General features: G+C 40.6%; 1 protein-coding gene across 6 annotated transcripts in view; it reads left to right on the top strand.

Moving 5' to 3' along the window:
• AFF2 (ALF transcription elongation factor 2) overlaps positions 1-22641 on the top strand; it is a 347616-nt gene that overhangs the window by 79059 nt on the left and 245916 nt on the right. For all 6 annotated transcript variants that reach the window (XM_085230951.1, XM_085230950.1, XM_085230947.1 and 3 more), the window contains exons 2-3: positions 9256-9376; positions 18360-19250. In XM_085230951.1, coding sequence (XP_085087077.1) covers positions 9256-9376; positions 18360-19250 — 1012 coding nt within the window. The remainder of the gene's footprint in view (positions 1-9255; positions 9377-18359; positions 19251-22641) is intronic.

The following is a 22641-nucleotide window of genomic DNA, read 5'->3' as shown; positions in this document are numbered from 1 at the left end:
TGCTTTTTAAATATCCATAGCAATGTCCCTGAGCATTTTAATAAAACAGAAACAGTTAATTATTGTCAAATAAGAATATCCTCAAACAGTGGTCTGCGGCTCAATGGATCTGACAGTGCTTCCCTCTGAAAAGAAAATTGTGTAAATTGCCACTTACTATCATTTTAAATAAATAAGCCTTATCTTGACTCTGTTTCTTTTTCTTTCCCACCCCTCTGCAATACTGTTCAACAACCCTACTTTCAGTGGGACCATTTCTATTACAGAGTGATTGAACTCTGATTTACACATCAATTACCCAACTTCATGGAGATTTTCATGCTCCCCTAGCTGACATCAATGAAGCATAACTGCCTAAGAGCTTTATTTCATCCCAGTTTTTGATAACAGACTGATAACTAATCATATTGAAAGACAATGTGCGATGATACAGGAAACAATAAATGCTCCCCATTGAAACCTCAGCCACTCTATACACTTACTATTCAGGAAGTTATCTTTGCCATCCATTCCCCCAAATTATTCCTTCCAAATTCATGTTTAGGAAAGGTTTGGGACTGCATAATGCCATAAGGAAGATAAATTGAGTGAAAATAGCATTTTCTAGATTCTTAGGGGAAAATATCTAAAGTGAATGAAGAATGTGACAAATATAAGACAAACCCTCAGCATTCTAGCTTAAATTTCCATAAATTGCCTAGGGGTCTCTCGGGTGTTATTTTGTTCAGAGGCTTTAATCTTCTGTATTCTCTATCAACCAGTCTATGGGAATGGCATTGTTCTTAATGCAAACTGTTAAGAGTTTTAGCTCACGTGGATAGATAACCAGTGACCAGCTCAAGTGTTTCTCTACAGAACTGTTGAACATCAAAGACAGGATATTCTATATTTTAAAACAAATATTTTATCTCAAAGTACAGTGATAGATATGTTCAGTGTTAGATACTTTCAGTAACTATTCATACTATGAAGAACATGGCATTAAAGTAAATGTTAAATACAGGAGAGAGAGAACTATAAACTTATTCTATCATGGTCTGATTGCTCCCTGTTAAGTAGTAAAATTACCAGGATAGAGATACAGGAGCAATGGTGCTGAACAGATGAAGAAGAATTTTGCTATTTTAAATGTGGTACTACTCGTGATTTTTATCATTAAGTGAAAGAAAAACTTCAGATGGGTCGGTAAGACATGTGAAATTAATTATATTTTAGTTAAAGATCAGGTTTTCAAATTCTCATTTACTAAACACATTTTAAGAACTGTAATGAAATTTAAGACCTCAGGCTGATTTTTTCATTTGGAGTAAATGTATTGAAATACCAGAGTATGTACGGGGAGAATTTGAATATACAAAGGAAGCCTGTTCTTCCCCCATACAATATTGTGGTAGCCTAGTTTTACATGAAATCAGTGGAGTAATGCTGAGATAAATCTGAAGTAACGTAGAGGTGAATTGCTACTGTAATGTATTTGCTAGAAGCAGGATTTCACTTTGTTTGGTTTTCTGTTGGAACTGCTCTGTGCCTTATATTTTTCCTCATTCTGAAATATGATTGCCCTCGTGGAAGAGCAGTCAGGAGTGTACTTCTAACGTAGGAATATTCTGGTTGATTTGAGCTGGATTTTTCACATATGCCAATTATATTCACGAATGGTTTTTGGTTGGGATATTGAGTACCTTGCTCAGATGTAGTTCAAGAAAATCCAGTTTCTGGAGTTACTTCACCAACTAACAGAGCGCTTGTGGCAGAGCAACAGATCTGTCCCACAGTCAGAACTGTGGAGAAATAACCTTGGGAAGGGATAATAACCTTGGAAGTTCTGGGCTCCCCAGTACAAAAAAGACAGGGATCTCTTGGAAAGAGTCCAGCGGAGGGCCACAAAGATGGTGAAGGGCCTGGAGCATCTCCCCTATGAAGAAAGGCTAAGTGAACTGGGTCTGTTTAGCCTTGAGAAAAGAAGACTGAGAGGGGACCTGATCCAGGTTTATAAATATCTGAGGTGTGGCGGCCATAGCAGTGAGGCCAGTCTCTTTTCAGAGGTACGTGGAGACAGGACGAGGGGAAACGGACATCAGCTGCAGCATAGGAAGTTTCACACGAATGTGCGTAAGAACTTCTTCACGGTGAGGTGACGGAGCACTGGAACAGGCTGCCCAGGGAGGTTGTGGAGTCTCCTTCTCTGGAGATATTCAAGTCTCGCCTGGACGCCTACCTGTGCGACCTGGTGTTGGGAACCTGCTTTGGCAGGGGGATCTCGATGATCTCTAGAGGTCCCTTCCAACCCCTACAATTCTGTGATTCTGTGATTCTGTGATTTGTAGTTCTTAAATTTGTACCAGTTTACATCCACTGCATCTTAGTTTAGAAACACTTCTATTTCTTCTTTCCACAAATGACCAACATTTCAGTTTGAGAGCTTCTTTTATCATTTAGGCTAAACTGATATTTTGAGGCTGAGGGGAGAACAACTCTGAAAGGGGAATATTTGATTTGATCAGCATGCATTTTTTGAATTCAGACATTTCTTTAAACATTGAAAACAGAAACTACTTTCTCCCTAACTTGTGGATAAATGCTATTTTTCTTCAGTGTTGTGCATTTATCCTCTGGCATGTAGTCTGCCAGTACTGTAAAGCCTCTCTGTTTCTGCTTTTTTATTGATCCTTTCCCCACTGTGCTTCTGTTGTTCTGACTAAATCAACAGAGTGGTGTTCTGTTCTCATTCATGATTTTTTCTGCAACATTAGGTATTTGATCACTCTCGTCTGCTTTTTCCTCTTGTCACAGAGACTACTCCTTCAAATTTGTCTGATCTGACTTCTTTCTTACACCCTGTCTCCACCGTCAGACTCACCTGCCTTTCCTAGTCTTCCATGCTTTGGAGACTGTATCTCTAGTTACCACATCTTTGAAGATAAGCCTAAAATGCTAGGTCTCAGCCTTCAGCTCTTCATCTCACTTCTTCAGCCTTCCCTTTACTTCTTCCTTCTAACCTCTCACTCTTTTGCAATCTGTCATAAAAAAAATTTTCTTTTGCACCATATCCTGTTACTTTCACCCCAGATGATTGCACCGTTCTTTCCAATGCCTGCATTTTTCTACTACTTTTAGTTCTCATTCTGTAGACTGTGCATGTCTGACTTCCTTCTCTTCAAATCAGATCCACATTTTCAGCTTCCAACCCAACACCCAGGTGCATGCTTGCCATCTTTGTCCTGCCTGCAGCTGCCAGTCTGTCCATCATCTGCTCCCCAGCCACGCTCCGTGCCACACAGCCGCCCTGCTGGCACTGTGTGTTGGCCAGGCCGAGCACCTGCTCTGTCACAGCGCGTCACCTCACCACTATTCCCAAGGACATCTGTACTGAGAAAAAATAATGAATGTTTGCTGGTCTGATAGTAAAGGATTAAGTATCACACGCTGTTATTTGAAATGCGTTTGCAGCTTGTCTCGATGTTAAACCAGACCAAAACAGCAATGCAGCTTTGGTTACTGTTTTTTCTGTTACAGACAGCACACTGGTAATTTTTAGACTAATGGTCTCATGTACTTTGTAGCATTCTTACTGCTCATCATTCCTGCACTTCTCAGATTTATGTACAGGCTCCCTGTTCTAATTCAATTATTAATCTGATAAGTGGTAACAAAACAATAAAGCTCATGTATTTAAATGGCCTTGTTACCTAATAGCTGTATCTAGGGAACTGGTCTTCTCAGATGTAATGGGTATTATGTCCTCCAGCTGTTGTTTTTTTTTTTTTCTAAATCTCTTTTTAAAAGGTGTATGAAACTTTATTTGTGATTTCCTGCTCTCCTGGCACTAGACGTGTCATGAAGTATTTCTCATACTAAAGGGACAGAATGAACTCTGCTGTTCCTCATAGTGACTGTAGTTTCCATTGGCACCTTTGCCACTAATCACATCTCCGTATTTCACAGAACATTATTTAGGCTTAATATTAAACATAAGCCTCAGAGATTGTGTTGTGACCGCATTAAGAGTTTTGTGGAACATCCTGCTACATTCTCAGTGTACTGGGGCTTTAAGATCTAATCAGTATTACTCTTTGGATCCTAAAGAACTCAAAGAAGTTGTTATCTTAATCTGTGTATGATCTTATCTTATTTAATTTTCCATATCCACAGTCAGCATCATGTCAGGCTTTCACATGGTGAAAGTGCATTTGCAAAGGAATAAGCCAAGGAATTGCCCCGACAGGATGAGCAACCACTTCCTTTTGAGCAGATACTCTTTGTACACTTACAGCTGTGTGAGCGAAGAGTTCAAAAAGAACCTTTCATTTTTTTTTTTTTTTTAATATATTATTCTCACAGGACAATATGTGATAAAGATTAGGATTGATTTGGAGACAGCGAATTTACTTAGAGCTTTACTTACGTGCTATTCATAGATTGGTATTCTGCAGGCATCTTTGGGGACCAGGGCATGAACTGGACCTTTGTGCTTGTGTACTGGGTTCGTGGACAATACATCTTTCAGAATGAAGTGCATTGGAAGAGAACTACCTAAGGGTGCTGTTTGGAAAAAAATGTGTGGAAAAGGGAAAGGGAAAGGGAATGGGAAAGAGAAAGGGGAAGGGGAAGGGGAAGGGGAAGGGGAAGGGGAAGGGGAAGGGAAGGGAAGAGAGAAAGGGGAAGGGAAGGGGAAAGAGAAAGGGGAAGGGGAAGGGAAGGGAATGGGAAAGAGAAAGGGGAAGGGGAATGGGAAAGAGAAAAGGGAAGGGAAGGGAAGGGAAGGAAGGGAAGGGAAGGGAAGGGAAGGGAAGGGAAGGGAAGGGAAGGGAAGGGAAGGAAGGGAAGGGAAGGGAAGGGAAGGGAAGGGAAGGGAAGGGAAGGGAAGGGAAGGGAAGGGAAGGGAAGGGAAGGGAAGGGAAGGAAGGGAAGGAAGGGAAGGGAAGGGAAGGAAGGAAAGGAAAGGAAAGGAAAGGAAAGGAAAGGAAAGGAAAGGAAAGGAAAGGAAAGGAAAGGAAAGGAAAGGAAAGGAAAGGAAAGGAAAGGAAAGGAGAAAGGAAAGGAAAGGAAAGGAAAGGAAAGGAAAGGAAAGGAAAGGAAAGGAAAGGAAAGGAACCTTTTTCTATTAACTTTGTAAATACTAATTTACTTTAAAAGACACAAAGCTAAACTAATTGTGCCATTTCGTTATTTTCGAATAAACTGTTTTTCAGTGTGTCACAAAACTTCTGTAAATTGTCTTAAAAGCTTTGCTGCTTTTTCTCCATTAAGATGTGGAATAGTGCTTCCAATTGGCTTGCTAAATGCTTCACATGCTTGAGACCTGAGCCAATTTTTATCTAAAATGCTGGAACTTCACGTGAAAGATAACATCTCCTGTTCCATGCTGAAATCTGTGATTGGTGTTCTATAGCCAGATCCCATTCAATTTGTTTGGATTCAGGATTTCACCCTGAAACTCTGGGCCAAGGTTGCCATTGTGAGAATGTGAAATGCAACCATAGTTTTCATGAATGATTCTTTCTGAAGTGGCAGTGCTTGGATTGCAACTGTTCCCATAAGAAAAAGTTAATCACGCAGGATATAAAATCCTACATGCATTAAATCCACTCACTTGAGTGACTCTTCTGAAGTTGAGACTTGACAGGAAGAAAGACTCATATCCCCTCCCTTTACCCTGTAGTGAATAGATAGCTTGTAGTTTGCGGCATTGTACTAGCAGCATATGTTCATGTATAGAATAGGAAAATGTCAGTTACAATAGTTTCTCTCTCCCTCAGGTAACTCGGAATTTATGCTATTATCTACTGTAAAAAAATACCAATAATGATTATAACAATATTCTGAAGCTTGCTGTTGGTGAATGAATGTGAGCCGGTGATGTCACTACATCAAGTAGTATTATAAATAAATGAAATCTGGCGTTTTCCAGAATGTAGAAGAAAAACATGGATAGAAATAATTCAGCTCAGCTTATGTAGGTGGCTTTGTCTTCTGTTTGTGAGCCATGCTCAAGCAATTCAAACCTGACTGATCCTTAGTTGCTTGTACTGATTATTAATTCATATTTTGATATAAAGATTGCATTTGTCTGTCATTTTTCTTTCCCTTCTTGTACAAAAACAGCATAAGGGATACAGGGAGTCATCAAGAAACAGACACATGCTTTCCTGTGCTCTCTGTAGGTCTCACAGGTTCAAACGCAACCTGCCTGAATCATAAGAACTTTAATTGAGTAGATAAAGAGGTCCTCATAATTATAAACTGCAGTAGGTATAACAAGGGGCTAAATACATAGCTGTGGTTTTAATTACCTGGTGCTTCAAATTAGTAATTGTGGTTTCACTCAGAAATCAGTGACTTTATACACTTTTAAAGCCTCATCACTGTGCAGTTCATTCCTCATTATATCTCTCGGTGTGAAGCTTTCAATATAACATCATGCTGAGCTGAAAAGGCAAAAGTTGTAGATATTTGGTTATCTTCCAAGTGCAGTGTAGCTCTATAGAGATTTAATTCATTCACAGCAGAGATAGGAGAATTAACTGTTCTGTTACATATGTGATATGTCCATTTGTGTGTATGCATTTGTACATAGAGAGTAGGCATGGATGGGTATGTGTGTGCATGTGCATGTCCAGAATCTATTGGGGAAACATTGCTTAGAGCATATGACATCAGTGCATATACCAAATCTGTTATTCAAATTGTCATCTGGAATTTGGTAGCTAATTAAGTGACACAAAGTAGAGCCAAAAGCCTTGTAATGAATCAAATACGAGTTGAAAGCACAGAAATGTCCCTTAATGCTTGTCGCATGAGGAGTTGTCAGAGCAAGTTGAAGCATGCATCTCTTCCTTTTCTCTTTCTTCCCCTCCCTCTCTTCAGATTTTTAATTATATCTTTTCCCTCTGAGGAGCAGGAAGTATCTTGCAGAACCAGGAGACCAAAGTACTTCAGTGCTATTCAGGGAAGAAGTGAATATGATCTCTCAGCTCATGGTCTAGGTCTGGCAAGCGCACAAAGTGAGCTGACACGCAGATAAGTGCCACTAGCTATTGCAACACCAAGCCAATAGATGCTTTTCTGTTTGTTTGTGTGTAAATTTATCTGCATTAGAATCAAATATCCTGAAGTCTCTTCTGGCACTCTGCTTCAGAAACACATTTTAAAAAACCCTTGACACCCACAATAAAGCCATACAAAAATTTTGACAAGTACATGGGACAAAATTAGGTGGTCTAAGTCATATGAGGCTTGCTGGAGCACTGGGGTGGATATAGACAGGTTTTACACAGTTAAATGGATATAAGGCATTTCAGTGCCTCCTTGGCTTCATGGTATCTTTCTTTGCACAGATACGTTCTTTGAAGATGCATGTGCATGCATTGCGTCAAAATTTATTTTATTCATAGAATCATAGAATGGCCTGAGTTGAAAAGGACCACAATGATTATGTAGTTTCAACCCCCTGCTATGTGCAGGGTCACCAACCACCAGACGAGGCTGCCCAGAGCCACATCACAGAATCACAGAATGGCCCGGGTTGGAAGGGACCTCAAGGATCACGAAGCTCCAACCCCCTGCCACATGCAAGGCCACCAACCTCCACATTTAATACCAGCCCAGGCTGCCCAGGGCCCCATCCAACCTGGCCTTGAACACCTCCAGGGATGGATGGGGCATCCACAGGCTCTCTGGGCAGCTGTTCCAGCACATCACCACTCTCAGTAAAGAACTTCCCCCTGACATCCAACCTAAATCTGCCCTCAACTCAAAACCATTTCCCCTTGTCCTGCTGTTATCTACCCTCTCAAAGAGTTGATTCCCTCCTGTTTGCAGGCTCCCTTTAGGTACTGAAGGCTGCAATGATGTCACCCCACAGCCTTCTCTTCTCCAGGCTGAACAAGCCCAGCTCCCTCAGCCTGTCTTTGTAGTGGAGGTGCTCCAGTCCCCTGATCATCTTTGTGGCTCTACTCTGGACCCTCTCCAACAGCTCTCTGTCTTCCTTGTTCTGGAGGCTCCAGACCTGGACGCAGTGCTGCAGATGGTGCCTCACGAGAGCAGAGTAGAGGGGGACAATCACCTCCCTGTCCCTGCTGGCAACGCCTCTTCTGATAGAGCCCAGGATACCTTTTGCTTTCTGAGCTGCAAAGGCGCACTGTTGGCTCATGTTCAGGTTTTCGTCTATCAAGACCCCCAGGTCCTTCTCTGCAGGGCTGCTCTCAAGGACCGCTCCTTCTAGTCTGTATGGATGCCTGGGATTCCTCCAGCCTAGTTGCAAAACCTTGCACTTTGTGTTGAACCTCATTAGGTTCACTCAGGCCCACCTTTCAAGTGTCCTGAGGTCCCTCTGAATGGCTTCCTTTCCTTCCACTGTGACAACTGCACCACTCAGCTTGCTGTCATAATCCAGCCTGGCCTTAAATGCCTCCAGGGATGGGGCATCCACAACCTCCTTGGACAACCTGTTCCAGTGCCTCACCACCCTCTGTGTGAAAAACTTCCTCCCAATATCTAACCTAAACCTCCCCTGTCTCAGTTTAAAACCATTCCCCCTTGTCCTATCACTATCCACCCTTGTAAGCAGCTGTTCCCTCTCCTGTTTATACGCTCTCTTCAAGTACTGGAAGGCCACAATGAGGTCTCCCCACAGCCTTCTCTTCTCCAAGCTAAACAAGCCCAGTTCCCTCAACCTTTCCTCATAGAAGAGCTGCTCCAGCCCTCTGATCATCTCAGTGCCTCCTCTGGACCCGCTCCCAGAGCTCCACATCCTTCCTGTGCTGGGGGCCCCAGGCCTGGACACAGTGCTGCAGATGGGGCCTCACAAGAGCCGAGCAGAGGGGGACAATCACCTCCCTCTCCCTGCTGGCCACCCCTTTTTTAATGCAGCCCAGAACACAGTTGCCCTTCCGAGCTGCAAGCGCACACTGCTGGCTCATGTCCAGCTTCTTGTCCACCAGGACCCCCAAGTCCTACTCTGTAAGGCTGCTCTCAGTAATGCTCTCATGCATTATATTCTATTAATTTGAAAAGGACATTCTGTCTTTTTCATTTTGAAAGTGTACTGTTTAGTTCCTGTTATCCACTTTCACATAGTGTTATGACTCCAAATTTACATTTAGCAAAATGATTCAGTGGCTTTTCTTTCTTTCTGAACTATTCACAGGAGTTGAATAGTTTCTCATGTTTTGCTGTTCTTACTGATGGTAATGAACATGTAACTGCATTATGGGGAAAATAATGTACTGTCTATTTTGTCTTTCTCTTCTTCAGCCACTATGAGCAAGACCGGAATGCACTTAAGCGAAAGGAATGGGAGAGAAGAAACCAAGAAGTCCAGCAAGATGAAGACCTCTTTGCTTCAGGTTTTAATCTCTTTGGGGAACCCTACAAGGTAAATTGCATTGCTATGTTTTACATTTTTTGAATGCCTTTTACCTCAGTGCATTTTGCAAATATAAATAAAACTTCACACAAAGCTAAGGGAAATAAGTGTGACATCTGTGTTGGTACTTACACTATTGAATACACTGATGTTCCAAATCAGCATTTGGCAGAGGAGCAAACTGACTGTTCCACCCAGCTTTGTATGCTAACATTAGCAGAATTGGGAATTTTGCTTGAATTCCAATTAAAGATGTTTTCCTTTAAAAATGCACCAATGCCCAACAATACATGTATGTGTAGCTGGTATCTCTACCAGTGGGGTCATACTGCAGATATAACAATTAGTCCTTTTAGTTTCAAGAATATACCTGAATTGTTAAAACTGATGGACTTCTCTGTAAATAGTGAGTCCATAACCATTCTTTTGCAATCATAACTATCTGAAAAAGTCTTTTGGGAGAGTGTCTGAGTCCTTGGGGACCATAACAAGGGTGTGAAGGGACTTTTGATATGTCTTATTCTCTCTAAGGAGCTATGCTGCCTGAGATTTTCATCACCAAGGGATGTCCCCCTTTATGATTTCTGCTGCTTTGATTTTCAGTAAGACATTCCCTGAAGATTTCATCAGAATGTAAATTTCCGTATCCCTTTCTCCTCCCAATCAGTGGCATCCATTGAAAGGCCACCACTTCATCTTTCCATTTCACATTGTTAACAGCTGTAGGGAGGATGAGGGCTCTTTGAAAATCACCAGAAAAGAAGGAGGAAAGACTGGCATTAATATCAAATGGTGTCTAATAATTATACCTGGTAGACTTATTCAGCCAGATAAGGATTAAGCAATGGGATAATTTTTTTGTGTTTTGTTGTTTTTATAAAAATTTAATCAGTACATTATTTCTTCATTGGACCACATTTTAGCACTTTTATTTGGAAGAAATAGTGTCTTATTCTGAAACAATTTTGTTGATCCTTCCTGCAAATCCAGTGCAATCAAATCCCACATTGAATTTTTTTCCTCATCATTCCCTATGACCAAGTGAGTGCTCATTGGAATTTCAGTGGATAGAGATATATGCAAATCAGAGCTCAATTTTGGATAAAGAACTGAAAACACTCACCCCAACGTTTATCTATTTTAGGATAGGAGTTATAATATCTAATTTTACATATTTTTAATATGCATGTGTTTGCACTGAGCCTATGCAGAGCATACAATAAAAAAACTGAGAAACTACAAAGGAAAAAAATGACCTGGTAATTTTCCGGACAGAATTTTCTTTATGTATATATTAAAAAAAAAAAAAAAGACAAAACCACAGCATACTGAAACTTCAATACTTTTCAAATGTTTACAGTGGAGATTTTAGGATCTACGGAATTGAACAAAGCATACTGTATGGTAAAAAAAGTATCATAATGATAAGTTGAGGAATGTATAAAGAGGCAATTGCATACATAAATAGTTATATAAAATTTGCAAAATATAGAGAACTAAGGGAGCACTACGTCTTGCCTCCATTTTACAGTCTGGAAAAAGAATAAAGTAATAAGACTGGTGTTTCCTTTCTAAGTCCTACACTTCTAACAACCTGCCACACTACAGTTTCCTAGGAACAAATCAAGAGCTGCATCTGACTCATAAGTGAAATAGTAATTTGTATTCTTAAGCGACTGCAAAGCTGAATTCAAGGTCTTATCTATGTTTATTCTAGAATAAAATTAAGCGGTCATGGGATGAAGATGAGTATACTTCATGTTCTGTTTAAAGTCCTTTTCCATTTTGAAATGAACAGATGTTTCTGTGTGGATCAGTTTCAAGGTCTTGCACGTACAGCAAGTTTCACCCACAAAATTGAAGGGGTTTGTAAGGGACCTCCAAGGATCGTCAAGTCCAACACCCTGACAAAACAGGTTTTCTGGAACAGATTGCACAGAAAAATGTCCAGGCAGGTTTGAATATCACCAGAGAAGGAGAGTCCCCCAGCTCTCTGGGAAGCCTGTTCTAGTGCTCTGCAGAACCCTACACTTGCTTGTTTTAAATCTCATTGGGTTCCTCTCCATTCAATTTTCAGCCTGTCCAGATCTTGTTGAATGGTAGCACAGCCTTCTGGTGTGTCAGCCACTCCTCACAGATTTGTAGTATCATCACCAAGCCTATTCAGGGTGAACTCTGTCCCTTCATCCAGAATGTTGATGAAGATACTGATCAAGACAGACTCAGCACCAACTCCTGGGGAGCACTGCTTATTGCAGGCACCAGCCAAACTCTGCTTTGTTGATCATGATCTTATGAGCTCCGCCAGTCTGCCAGTTCTCAGTCGACTTCACTGTTTGCTCATCTATCCCACACTTTCTGAGCTTTGTTACAAGCATGTTGTGGGAGATTTTTTGTGTCAAAAGCCTTGTGGAAGTCAAGGTACACAACATCCACTGCTCTCCCCTCACCTACCCAGCTGATAATGATGTTATAGAAGTCTACCATGTTGGTCAAGCATGATCTCCCCTTGGTGAATCCATGCTGATTACTCCTGATAATCCCTCTTTTCTTCTATTTTCTTGGAAATGACAATCTCATCTTACTACTCCTTGTGTATATCAAGACACGTGATCTGAAAATATATCTTTCCAGTTTATCTGTGTCCATTTATTACCTTTTCACTCTAGCTGTTGGTGCAGCTGTCTTTCTATCTGTCCCTCTATCTGTCAAAGAAAATACAGATGATCTTTATGATTTTCAACAACTCATGTGTCTGCACTGATTCTGTGTAGTATACATGTGTAAACATACATGAAAAAAATATATTTTTTCTTTACAAATCTAGAAATGGTTTGCACAAGCGCATTCAAAGTTAAAAAAAATTACTTTGAAGCTGCTTCCACTGTCTTATGTGGAAGCAACACCTTCAACAATGCAATGCCATCCAGCAATATTTTGGGAAGGTTGGGCAGCGAGAGCAATGTGCCCACTGATGTGTTTTAGAGCATGTGGGTTGTGGGTCTTGCCTTTAAAAGGGGATCCAACTCACTAATGCTTAATTTGAGAGAGAAGCTGGATTTTTACTAGCGAGTCACTAATATCTACTAATGTTTCAAATCAGTAAAGTATCTCAGAGATGACTATTCTAGAGAAAACAGTATGAGTGGATACTGTTTTGGTTTTGTTGCTTTTTTCTTTTTATTTTTTTAAAGGAAGAGTCCAATTTGAATAGAACCTAATGGGCAGCATTTCCATTGGGTAGTGCTAGGTGAATGTTAAATCATTTATTATCTTTTTTGGGGGTAAAACTCTCCACACTACTCAGGGTTAGCAGATCTCAAAACATCTCAACTTCTGATCTGCAGAGGTTAGATTACCTGAGACATGAGAAAGCAAAAGAATTATGAAACCTCAAGTTTCATTGAAATTGTCACAAAACCCTTGCTAATTGGGCCTATAAGCTTGAGCGCATTAGTTCTTTTCTTTGTAAAAGTATAATGCAATAGCTAGCTAGCAAATTAGTCTTCCAATGGGATTCTATTACAGACAATTTTTGAAAGCAGGAGAAGCGAATGTATGAAGGTGTACATTTCCTAAATTAGTAAGAGCATAGAATGAGGAGGAAGGCTGCTAGCCACAAGTCACAAGCCGTGTAATTTATGCCTTGGAATACTCAGAAAATGCATTTCCTTGATAGCAGCAAAATTGTGATTCAACACGCTGTTCAGAAAATAAGCTGTTCAGAGGTCTCCTTTGAGAAATCAGCCAATTACACAGAATGTGAAGGTAGAAATTGGCCCCAGTCTGGAAGTAACAAAAAACAACCAGAAATTATGACCAGATTTTTTGTTTATCTTGCTGGTATCCAGGCTTGTCAAGAATCCTCTATTTCTCATGAGAGCCCTGAATTTGTTGATGAAAAAAAAACCCAAACATTAATGTTACTCTGTATTCCTTAAATGCAGGTAGTAGGTTGCACTACACAACAGTGAGCTCAGTCAGGTTATGTAATGCACGTGAATAGTGTTAGTTATGTGTGTCCTAGTTTTATTTCATTGTAAGCCAGATTGCTGCTTACATTCACTATGTCCTCTTACTTTGCAATCTGGTCCAAGAAACATCGAAAGAAGTAACAGTCTTTCTGCTGACTGCATTAGTTATTGGATATGAGCTTTAGTGCACATAAAATATGCTAAAGATGTTTTAATTCATTATCTTCACACTTTTCAAGAAATAAATATTTTTATTAATGGTCTCAGAAAATGAGTACAGATAATAATACTTTTTGTACTGGGTCTCTTATTCCCCGTATTTGGACATTTTACATAGACTATTGTTAATATTAAGCACAATTGTATTTATAATCCAAACTTTTAAAGGAAATAACTTGAAATAATCGGTTACCTCCAACTCAGAAATGATTGCAAAGCTCTATTTTCAAAATAAAATATTGATTCCCTCTGTGAGGACTGAGACAAGAGCCATACGGTCCAGACGGTTCTTGCAGTGCGTTGAAGACAACTTTCTGATGCAGGTGGTGGAGGAACCGACGCGGGGAGGGGTGTTACTGGACCTTATTTTCACCAACAGGGATGGACTTGTTAAGGAAGTAAAGGTAGGGGGCAGTTTGGGTTGTAGTGATCATGAGATGGTGGAGTTCGAGATCCTGAGCGGAAGAAGCAAAGCAATAAGTAGGATTGCTACCCTGGACTTTAGGAGAGCCAACTTCGATCTCTTCCGGGACCTACTTGGAGCTATCCCGTGGGCTCGGGTGTTAGAAGGCAAGGGGGCCTCTGAGAGCTGGTCAGCATTTAAACAGCTCTTCTTCCAAGCTCAGGATCGGTGCGTCCCTGTGAACAAGAAATTGGGAAAAGGTGGCAGGAGACCTTTGTGGATGAGCAAGGAGCTCATGCGCAAGCTCAAAGGAAAGAAGAAGGTCCATGAAATGTGGAAAAAGGGTCTGATCGCTTGGGAAGAATATAGGAGTGTAGTCAGGGCCTGCAGGGATGCAACAAGGAAGGCTAAAGCCCATCTGGAATTGAATCTGGCTAAAGTGATAAAGGATAATAAAAAAGGCTTCTTCAATTATGTTAACAGCAAAAGGAAAACTAGAGAGAATGTGAGCCCCTTACTAAGTGAGGGGGGGGTCCTCGTAACGGGGGATGCTGAGAAGGCAGAGATACTGAATGCCTTCTTTACTTCTGTCTTCAGTGAAAAGGCTCTTCCGCAGGAATCCCACACCCTGGAGGTTAGTGAGAGGGTCTGGGGAATGGGAGACTTCCCTTTAGTCAGGAAAGAGGACGTGCGTGAGCGCCTAGGCAGTACTAAGGTCCACAAGTCCATGGGACCTGATGGGGTGCATCCACGTGTGCTGAGAGAGCTGGCGGAGGTCATAGCCGAACCGCTCTCCATCATTTTTGAGAGGTCTTGGATAACAGGGGAGGTCCCTGAAGACTGGAGGATAGCCAATGTCACTCCGGTCTTCAAAAAGGGCAAGAAGGAAGACCCGGGTAATTATAGGCCTGTCAGCCTCACCTCTGTCCCTGGAAAGGTGATGGAACAGCTTGTGCTGGATACCATCTCCAGACAACTGGGAGAAAAGGAGGTTATCAGGAGTAGTCAGCATGGGTTCACCAAGGGGAGGTCATGCTCGACCAACTTGGTGGCCTTCCATGATGCTGTCACATGCTGGGTGGATGGGGGAAGAGCGGTAGATGTAATCTACCTTGATTTTAGAAAGGCGTTTGATACTGTCTCCCACGACATCCTTATAACCAAGCTGAGGAAGTGTGGGATAGACGAGTGGACAGTGAGGTGGGTTGAGAACTGGCTGACTGGCAGAGTGCAGAGGGTCGTCATTGGTGGTGCAGAGTCTGGCTGGAGACCTGTAACCAGTGGTGTCCCCCAGGGGTCTGTGCTGGATCCGGTCTTGTTCAACATCTTCATCAGTGACCTTGATGAGGGTATAGTGGCAACCCTCAGCAAGTTTGCTGATTATACGAAGTTGGGAGGACTGGCTGACACGCCTGAAGGCTGTGCTGCCATTCAGCGAGACCTGGACAGGCTGGAGAGCTGGGCAGTAAGAAACCGGATGAGGTTCAACAAAAGCAAGTGTAGGGTCTTACACCTAGGGAGGAATAATTGCATGCACCAATACAGGCTGGGGGATGAGCTGCTGGAGAGGAGCTCTGCAGAGAGGGACCTGGGCGTCCTGGTGGATGACAGGTTGGCCATGAGCCAGCAGTGTGCCCTCGTGGCCAAAAAGGCCAATGGCATTCTGGGGTGCATTAAAAAGAGCGTGTCCAGCAGGTCGAGGGAGGTGATCCTCCCCCTCTACTCTGCCCTGGTAAGGCCTCATCTGGAGTACTGTGTCCAGTTCTGGGCTCCCCAGTACAAAAAAGACAGGGATCTCTTGGAAAGAGTCCAGCGGAGGGCCACAAAGATGGTGAAGGGCCTGGAGCATCTCCCCTATGAAGAAAGGCTAAGTGAACTGGGTCTGTTTAGCCTTGAGAAAAGAAGACTGAAAGGGGACCTGATCCAGGTTTATAAATATCTGAGGTGTGGCGGCCATAGTGGTGAGGCCAGTCTCTTTTCAGTGGTACGTGGAGACAGGACGAGGGGAAACGGACATCAGCTGCAGCACAGGAAGTTTTGCACGAATGTGCGTAAGAACTTCTTCACGGTGAGGGTGACGGAGCACTGGAACAGGCTGCCCAGGGAGGTTGTGGAGTCTCCTTCTCTGGAGATATTCAAGTCTCGCCTGGACGCCTACCTGTGCGACCTGGTGTAGGGAACCTGCTTTGGCAGGGGGGTTGGTCTCGATGATCTCTAGAGGTCCCTTCCAACCCCTACAATTCTGTGATTCTGTGTGATTCATTTAATGTGCTATAATGTGGAAGTTACAGTGATTATATGTTTTCAGTACTCTTTCTTCTCCCCTTTCTCTTTCACTCCTTCCCTTTTCTCTTTTACTTTCTGTATAATAAGCTAAATGCACTCTGGAAGTCTAGCTTAACCGGAGGTGAAATCTAGGGGGCAAGATTTTCTCCTTACTTGGCTGTTTTCCATGTGCCATCCCATAAGGAGTTAAATAGTTTGGTGGGGAAAGAGGAAACAGAGCAAGTATGTAAGTGTTTAGACTTCGCATCATAATTCCTGCTGGGCCCTTAAGCACAATGGAATCTCCTTGTTTTAAATTTGGGGCTTGAACAGAGAGAGCCTGGTTTTGGCTGCTGCCCAAATGGCTCATTGTACAACTCAGTTGAAGGAGGCTGCTTGTGTACAAAGAGCTTATTCTTGGTATAACAAGAATATAATTTTTGCCACTAAAATGACCAACCTAGGGACTTAGTGAATAAAAGTGATTCGTGGTTCTTCACAACTGGGGTTATTGACTGTGAGGAGCACTGGCAAAATGTATATAGATGTATACATTGAACAGTTAATTTTTAAATCACTGCCTCAGTGCGGTGGTAATATACGTTACAAACCCTGAGAATGAGCAAAATAAAATTTGCATTTATTATCTTCTTTTTCAACATTTTTTATGGCATGTGCAGTATGTACTAAAAGAAAAATCTTTCTGCAGTACTCTCCTCATCTCCTGACTAGTTCAACAGTGGGTAATATAAGCAGACATTTCAGGAGGAATCTGTGCGTGGAAATTTTTCATCACTCAGACTTCATCTTAATACTTGAGAAAGATTGGATCAGCAGCATGGTAGTATCCCTGCTTGAGGAATTAAGTGGAACTCTCTAACCAACCACAAATTCTTTATGACCCAACATTAAGGCCTCTTTGGACTGAGACATTATTTGATGTATTGAATAGAAAACCGAATGTAAATAAAAGCATAGTTAGCTCTACCCTGAAGTTTTGTTTTACACCATTTACATGTACTGCACTGACATAATTTAATTCCAAACTGTAGAAGTTAACCATCTGCTTGAGCTGTACCTTTGCTCTGCTTTTATCCTTTGAGTCTTGTTAAGTAATAAGCATGGGAAATAGGATGTTTTAGTTCTCTGCTGGTCATTTCAACAGAACATAAAGGTCAGTAAGAAGATTGGTACATTGGATCTCTGTGGACAGAGGAAATTAGCTGCATATTAATTATAGCACCCAGCATATTTGTCCTGCTTTTTACAAGTATAAATGAAAAATAAAATCAACAAAGAGCATTTTATGCTTTAGAAAGGGAAGTACAATAGTGGTGTGACACAGATGAGTCAGAATTTATTTAACAATTATTGGAATTAAAAAAGAAAACCAAGCACAATTCACAAATACAATCAGCTCATAATCAGTGGGAAGAATCTTTATACTTAAGAACGTGACAGTCATCCCTGTTTATATTCTTCTGTAAAAAAAATTATTTTGATGTTTTATTTGAAGCTGTTATAGCATTTCAGTTATTACAAGCTTTTTCTTTTCTGGACTCAGATATCAGATATCTTGGCTCAAACTGAACACTCCATGGAAAAGTAATTGGCATTACACAAGAAGAGTTTGCCCCTGTGTGCCTATCAAAGACTACTTCTATTTATGACAGAACTATGGGTCAAGGGGGGATACTGCAATATCATGTTTAAATTAAGTGTGTGATTGCAATTCAAATGCCGAGTAGTCAGTAATTGCGCATTTGCATATTTTGTAAGATATGAAATGTACAAGACCAACTTCTATGACATAAAACCAGCCTGTTTTCCTCAGAACATCTATAAACTGATGTAATTTAAACATTTCACTGAGAACAAATTTAAGAAAATGGGAAGCAGCAAGCGTTACTCATGCAAGCTTGTTTCAAGAAATTCTTTGAACACAGTTACTCATAGATTCTTCTTACATAACATATGTAAAATGTAATTGAAATTAGATTAAATGTCAGCATGACACCATTAAACAGCTAACATTTGCCATCTTCTTAGACAACTATTCCAAGCAGTAACTTCCTAGTTAAAAATTTACTCACTCCTTTCCTTTATTTATTTATTTATGTTTATATTCTAGACAAATAAAGGTGATGCTCTTGCAAACCGTGTCCAGAACACCTTGGGAAACTATGATGAGATGAAGGATCTGCTAACTAACCATTCCAATCAGAGCCATCTTGTAGGAATCCCAAAGAATTCTGTCCCACAGACGCCCATTGACAAAAATGAACAGAACTTTTTTTCAGAACAAAGAAACAGGATGATCCCATCTCATCAGATCGGTGGCCACTCATCAACATCAATGCCTCCACCTTCGTCGCTGTCATCTAATTCTGTTTTGCTACACAGTCACCAGAGCAGCAGGAAGTCGAGGACAGACTGGTCACGCAGTGGTCACAACTCTAGTGGTGCCCAGCCAAGCCAATCCAGTAGTCAGCAAAGTCGGACAAAGCATAGCTCTTCTCATGACCAGCCACAGGGCAGGTATGAAGATCTCTATAATTGTCAGAGTGAGCAGCATAAAAGTGGAGGAACTGATGAACCAAATTCTATGGCAGCATCTTCACATTCAAGGCGGCATACTCATTCAAAGTCAGCAGCTGGAGAACATACTTACAAAGAAAACAGTCATTCAAAATCACCCACGGAGCTTGAGTTTGTAGGTCATGGTCCTGGATCTCCACTTCCTTCCACATCTTTGTTGTCTGCAAACAATGGTCTTTCAAGCCAGAATTTCCCACCAGGACTTCACTGTAAAAGCAGCATGGTCCAGCAAAAGCCTACGGCGTATGTTAGGCCAATGGATGGTCAGGACCAGGTACCCAATGATTCACCTGAACTGAAACCTCCCGTAGAAATTGAGAATGGATATGGAAATCAGTCCTTTGGAACACTGTTGGAAGGAAAAGTAAACACACCTAGTTCAAAGAACAAAGTACCAAAGCTTAATATTCCTCCTATTGGTGAAGTAAGTCATTTAAAATATCTTTTCTCTAATACTGTTTGAGTGTTTTATGCACTGAATATTTGTCTTTGGAAATATGCATTTCCATTTCCTGGAATTATGTTCTAAAACATTTATTTATTTATTTATTTATTTACTTATTTACTTATTTAATGCTTGACTAACTTCTGGCAAAGTTTGTTGCGGTAGTCCCAGTTAGTTGAAGTTTTAAAATCACAGATTTGAATGCTAACATTACTTGTTCCCAATTCATATTAAAAAAAATAGATCTCTTTTGAGTCTAATACTTTTATACCAACCGGAATTCTGAATAGAGAACTCTGATCTCTTAGGTCACGCACACTTTTCACTAGTTTGCTTATTCAGGTAGGAGCTAGTTTGGTATAAATATCACCTTTTTAAGATCTTTAATGAAAAATGGCAGCATCAAAATTTCAGTATTACTGAACAGTTTCCCCAGTAAGGAGTTTATTTGCAGTTTGCTGAATTCCCATTGCTTTTAATGGAATTAATGTGGCTGAAGTTCTCAATAATGCTTATGAAAACGTGTCACACTAAAGCTTTTATGCATGTTGAAGAGCTCTTAATATTGGGATTCAATCCTCATCTCTGCTACCAACAGTTTAAGTTGCTGAATTTTGTATTGCTGGTCAGTACAGTATTCCTGTGAAGAACATTTTATTCGGTTCATATTCATGCCCACTCCAAGCACAGATGTAGAATAAGGATACAAATTGAACTATTTCCAGTCTGTATATTTTTTCTCTTATTCCAACTTTCTCTAAAGCAGTAACTACTGCAAGGAAGGTTTATGGTTCACGTAGGAACAGAATTGCAACACTGCTCTTTCATATTTTTTTGTTTTCTGCATATATCTTGCTGCTTGGTAATATTTTTATAGTAAGAATGAGGAGTGATGCATTCTTAAGACACTTTATTGCAAAAGGTCAGCTTTTTCTATTGAAATAATTGTTTCAAGCCAATAATTTGTTTGACTATTTAAAAACTCGATGTTATTTATTAACATTCCAGGCAGCAACAAAGACTGATGTGTTTTGCAGTAGAGCTTGGAATAATTTTCTGGGAACTGCATCTGAAAACAGTAAAAGGCCTATTTATATCAAATGGAAGGCGAGGGTTGCTTGCAGATGGTGTTTTATTAGAAAATATATTTGTTAATAAACATAGCTTTGTACAAGATTACAGATGTTTCTGTTTATTTTTACCTTAGGTTAAAATTCTGCTGATGTAGATGGCTTCGTAGTCTGTTGTGATTTGTCACTAGCATTGTTTGGCAAGTAAATAATTGCATGCAAAGGAAATAATGATGTTGTAAAAGCAAATACATTTATTCACTTTTGCCATCTATTAGCACTGTGAGTCAATAGACGTACTTTCAAGTGCAGCATTAATATGGAGTATTTTTGGGAATAGAATGTGACTTTTGCAACTTGTATCAGCTATTAAAAATACATCTTTTTTTTCTTTAATATTCTACTGAAATCCTGGCACTGTTCAAATCAGCTGATTTGCTACCAGTGCTTTTTGGGCTTAGGATTTCACCAACTGTCTTATTATGAAGCTCTAGGAATTTCTGGTGTAAATTGTTTTCATAAAGCTTTTTCTCACTGAGATGAAAAATGAAGTTGTGAGTTTATTGCTACAGATGCTTCAGTGTGTGTATCCTGTGTAGTGAAAAGTACACGTGTATAATTAATTTCATTTATTATCAAATAATTGGTAAAATATAGGCACTTTAGAAATGAATGCAGAGAATAATCTTAAAATAGTCTCTGTTTTCAAAAAATGAACCATGATTTGCAAAGGAAAAGAAAACCTGAAGCTGTTTTCAGGGGAAGTATAACCCTCCTTTTGGATGCAGAACATATGATGATAGGCAGACTGATGAATAGGCAAATCTCCTCCTGAGTCTGGAGTGCTGGCTTTTTTTTTTTTTTTTTTGCCTATGTCAGAACTGTGAACTTCAGCCCTCTGTGTTTTTCCACAGATGTGTATCCTGAATTTGATTTACCCTGTGTTCAGCAATAAAACTCCTTCCAATCCAACGTTATAGATAACTGGTTTAGTTTAAGCTTAATCAGAACTGACAGCACACACCTGTGAAACCCATAACCTTTTCAGAATGACTGCAGTGAGTGGCTCTGCTGTAATATTTATACAATTGATATGGAGACTTATGATCCTTCGGTGGTGCTTATCAATTTATGAACCTTCCCCAGCCACCTCCAGCTGTGCTGATCAGCTTGAAACAATTCTGCTCCTGCTCCATGGGTTTCCATCCTAACAAAGTTCCAGATAGTGTGGTGATCTTCATAGGAGAGTTGCTTCTGAGGGCTATTTCTCCATCATTTTGTAGCTGTCCTGTCCATCTCTCTGCATCCATTCTTTGAGATGCCAAGTGTGCACATTGAGACTGCAAACCAAACGTTATTCAGTGATTTTCTCAAAATTTTGCCTGCTCGAAAATGTGGAGAAATAGAACTCCTAGGTGATGGTCTTGCAGTAAGGACACCTATTAATATCTGTAACGGATAGGAAAGAAAAAGACTGTTTTTGATGACTTAAGGATGGGGTTAAGTAACCGAATATTTGAAGAAGTACATTTAAAAAATGAATTCAGAGTGATGTGGAAGTGATGTCTCATTTATCACAGCTTAATGGAATAGGATGTTGAGTGCCCTGGAAGCCTTCTGCCATATGTAAGGAAGTGATCAATTTTGTAACATAATTTGTGTCACTCAAGGTGTTGCTCTAAGAATCTTTTCTCATTCACTGGGCCCAATTCTGCCCTCAGATATATCCATCCATTTTTCAGCTCCTTTGGAATGGACGCAGCTGTTAATGCCTCACTGCTGGCATGTCTCCACAATGCAGTGGATTGTGGTTTAGTGATTTCTGAGCTTGTAAAGATTCCTGGTAAGTTCCCACAGACTTACCAGACTGGGTCAGGATGTAGTGGCAGCAGCACTTATGCACCCAGCCATAAACATTATTTCATGTTCTTTTCTTATTATTCTATACATTGTACGCGTACAGATGTTACTTCTGAGTTTGCATTGAATGTTTGGTAAATTGTAGCAAACCTGGGTTATCCACAAAAAGTTTTTGTATTATGTAGAATTCTACCCACTGTATGGTGGACAATTGTAACTTACCAGTCAAGGAGAATTGCGTATCTAAATCCTACATGCATTTCTTCAAAAAGGCAGAGGTTAGGGACCATGCTAACTTTTGATAATCTCTCTGCCATGTTAGAATCCAGAATTTTGATACATGTATGTATATTTTAACCCCTAGGAATCCAGTGCTTACGAACTATTTCAAATCAACTAACTCAGTAGAAGGCAGCTGAAAGGAAAGCCTCCACTTTTCA

This window comes from Meleagris gallopavo, chromosome 9, assembly GCF_905368555.1.
Source record: "Meleagris gallopavo chromosome 9, MGAL_WU_HG_1.1, whole genome shotgun sequence".
Lineage (NCBI taxonomy): Eukaryota > Metazoa > Chordata > Aves > Galliformes > Phasianidae > Meleagris > Meleagris gallopavo.
The sequence above is the reverse complement of the archived record's forward strand: the minus strand, read 5'-3'. Positions and strand labels throughout refer to the sequence as shown.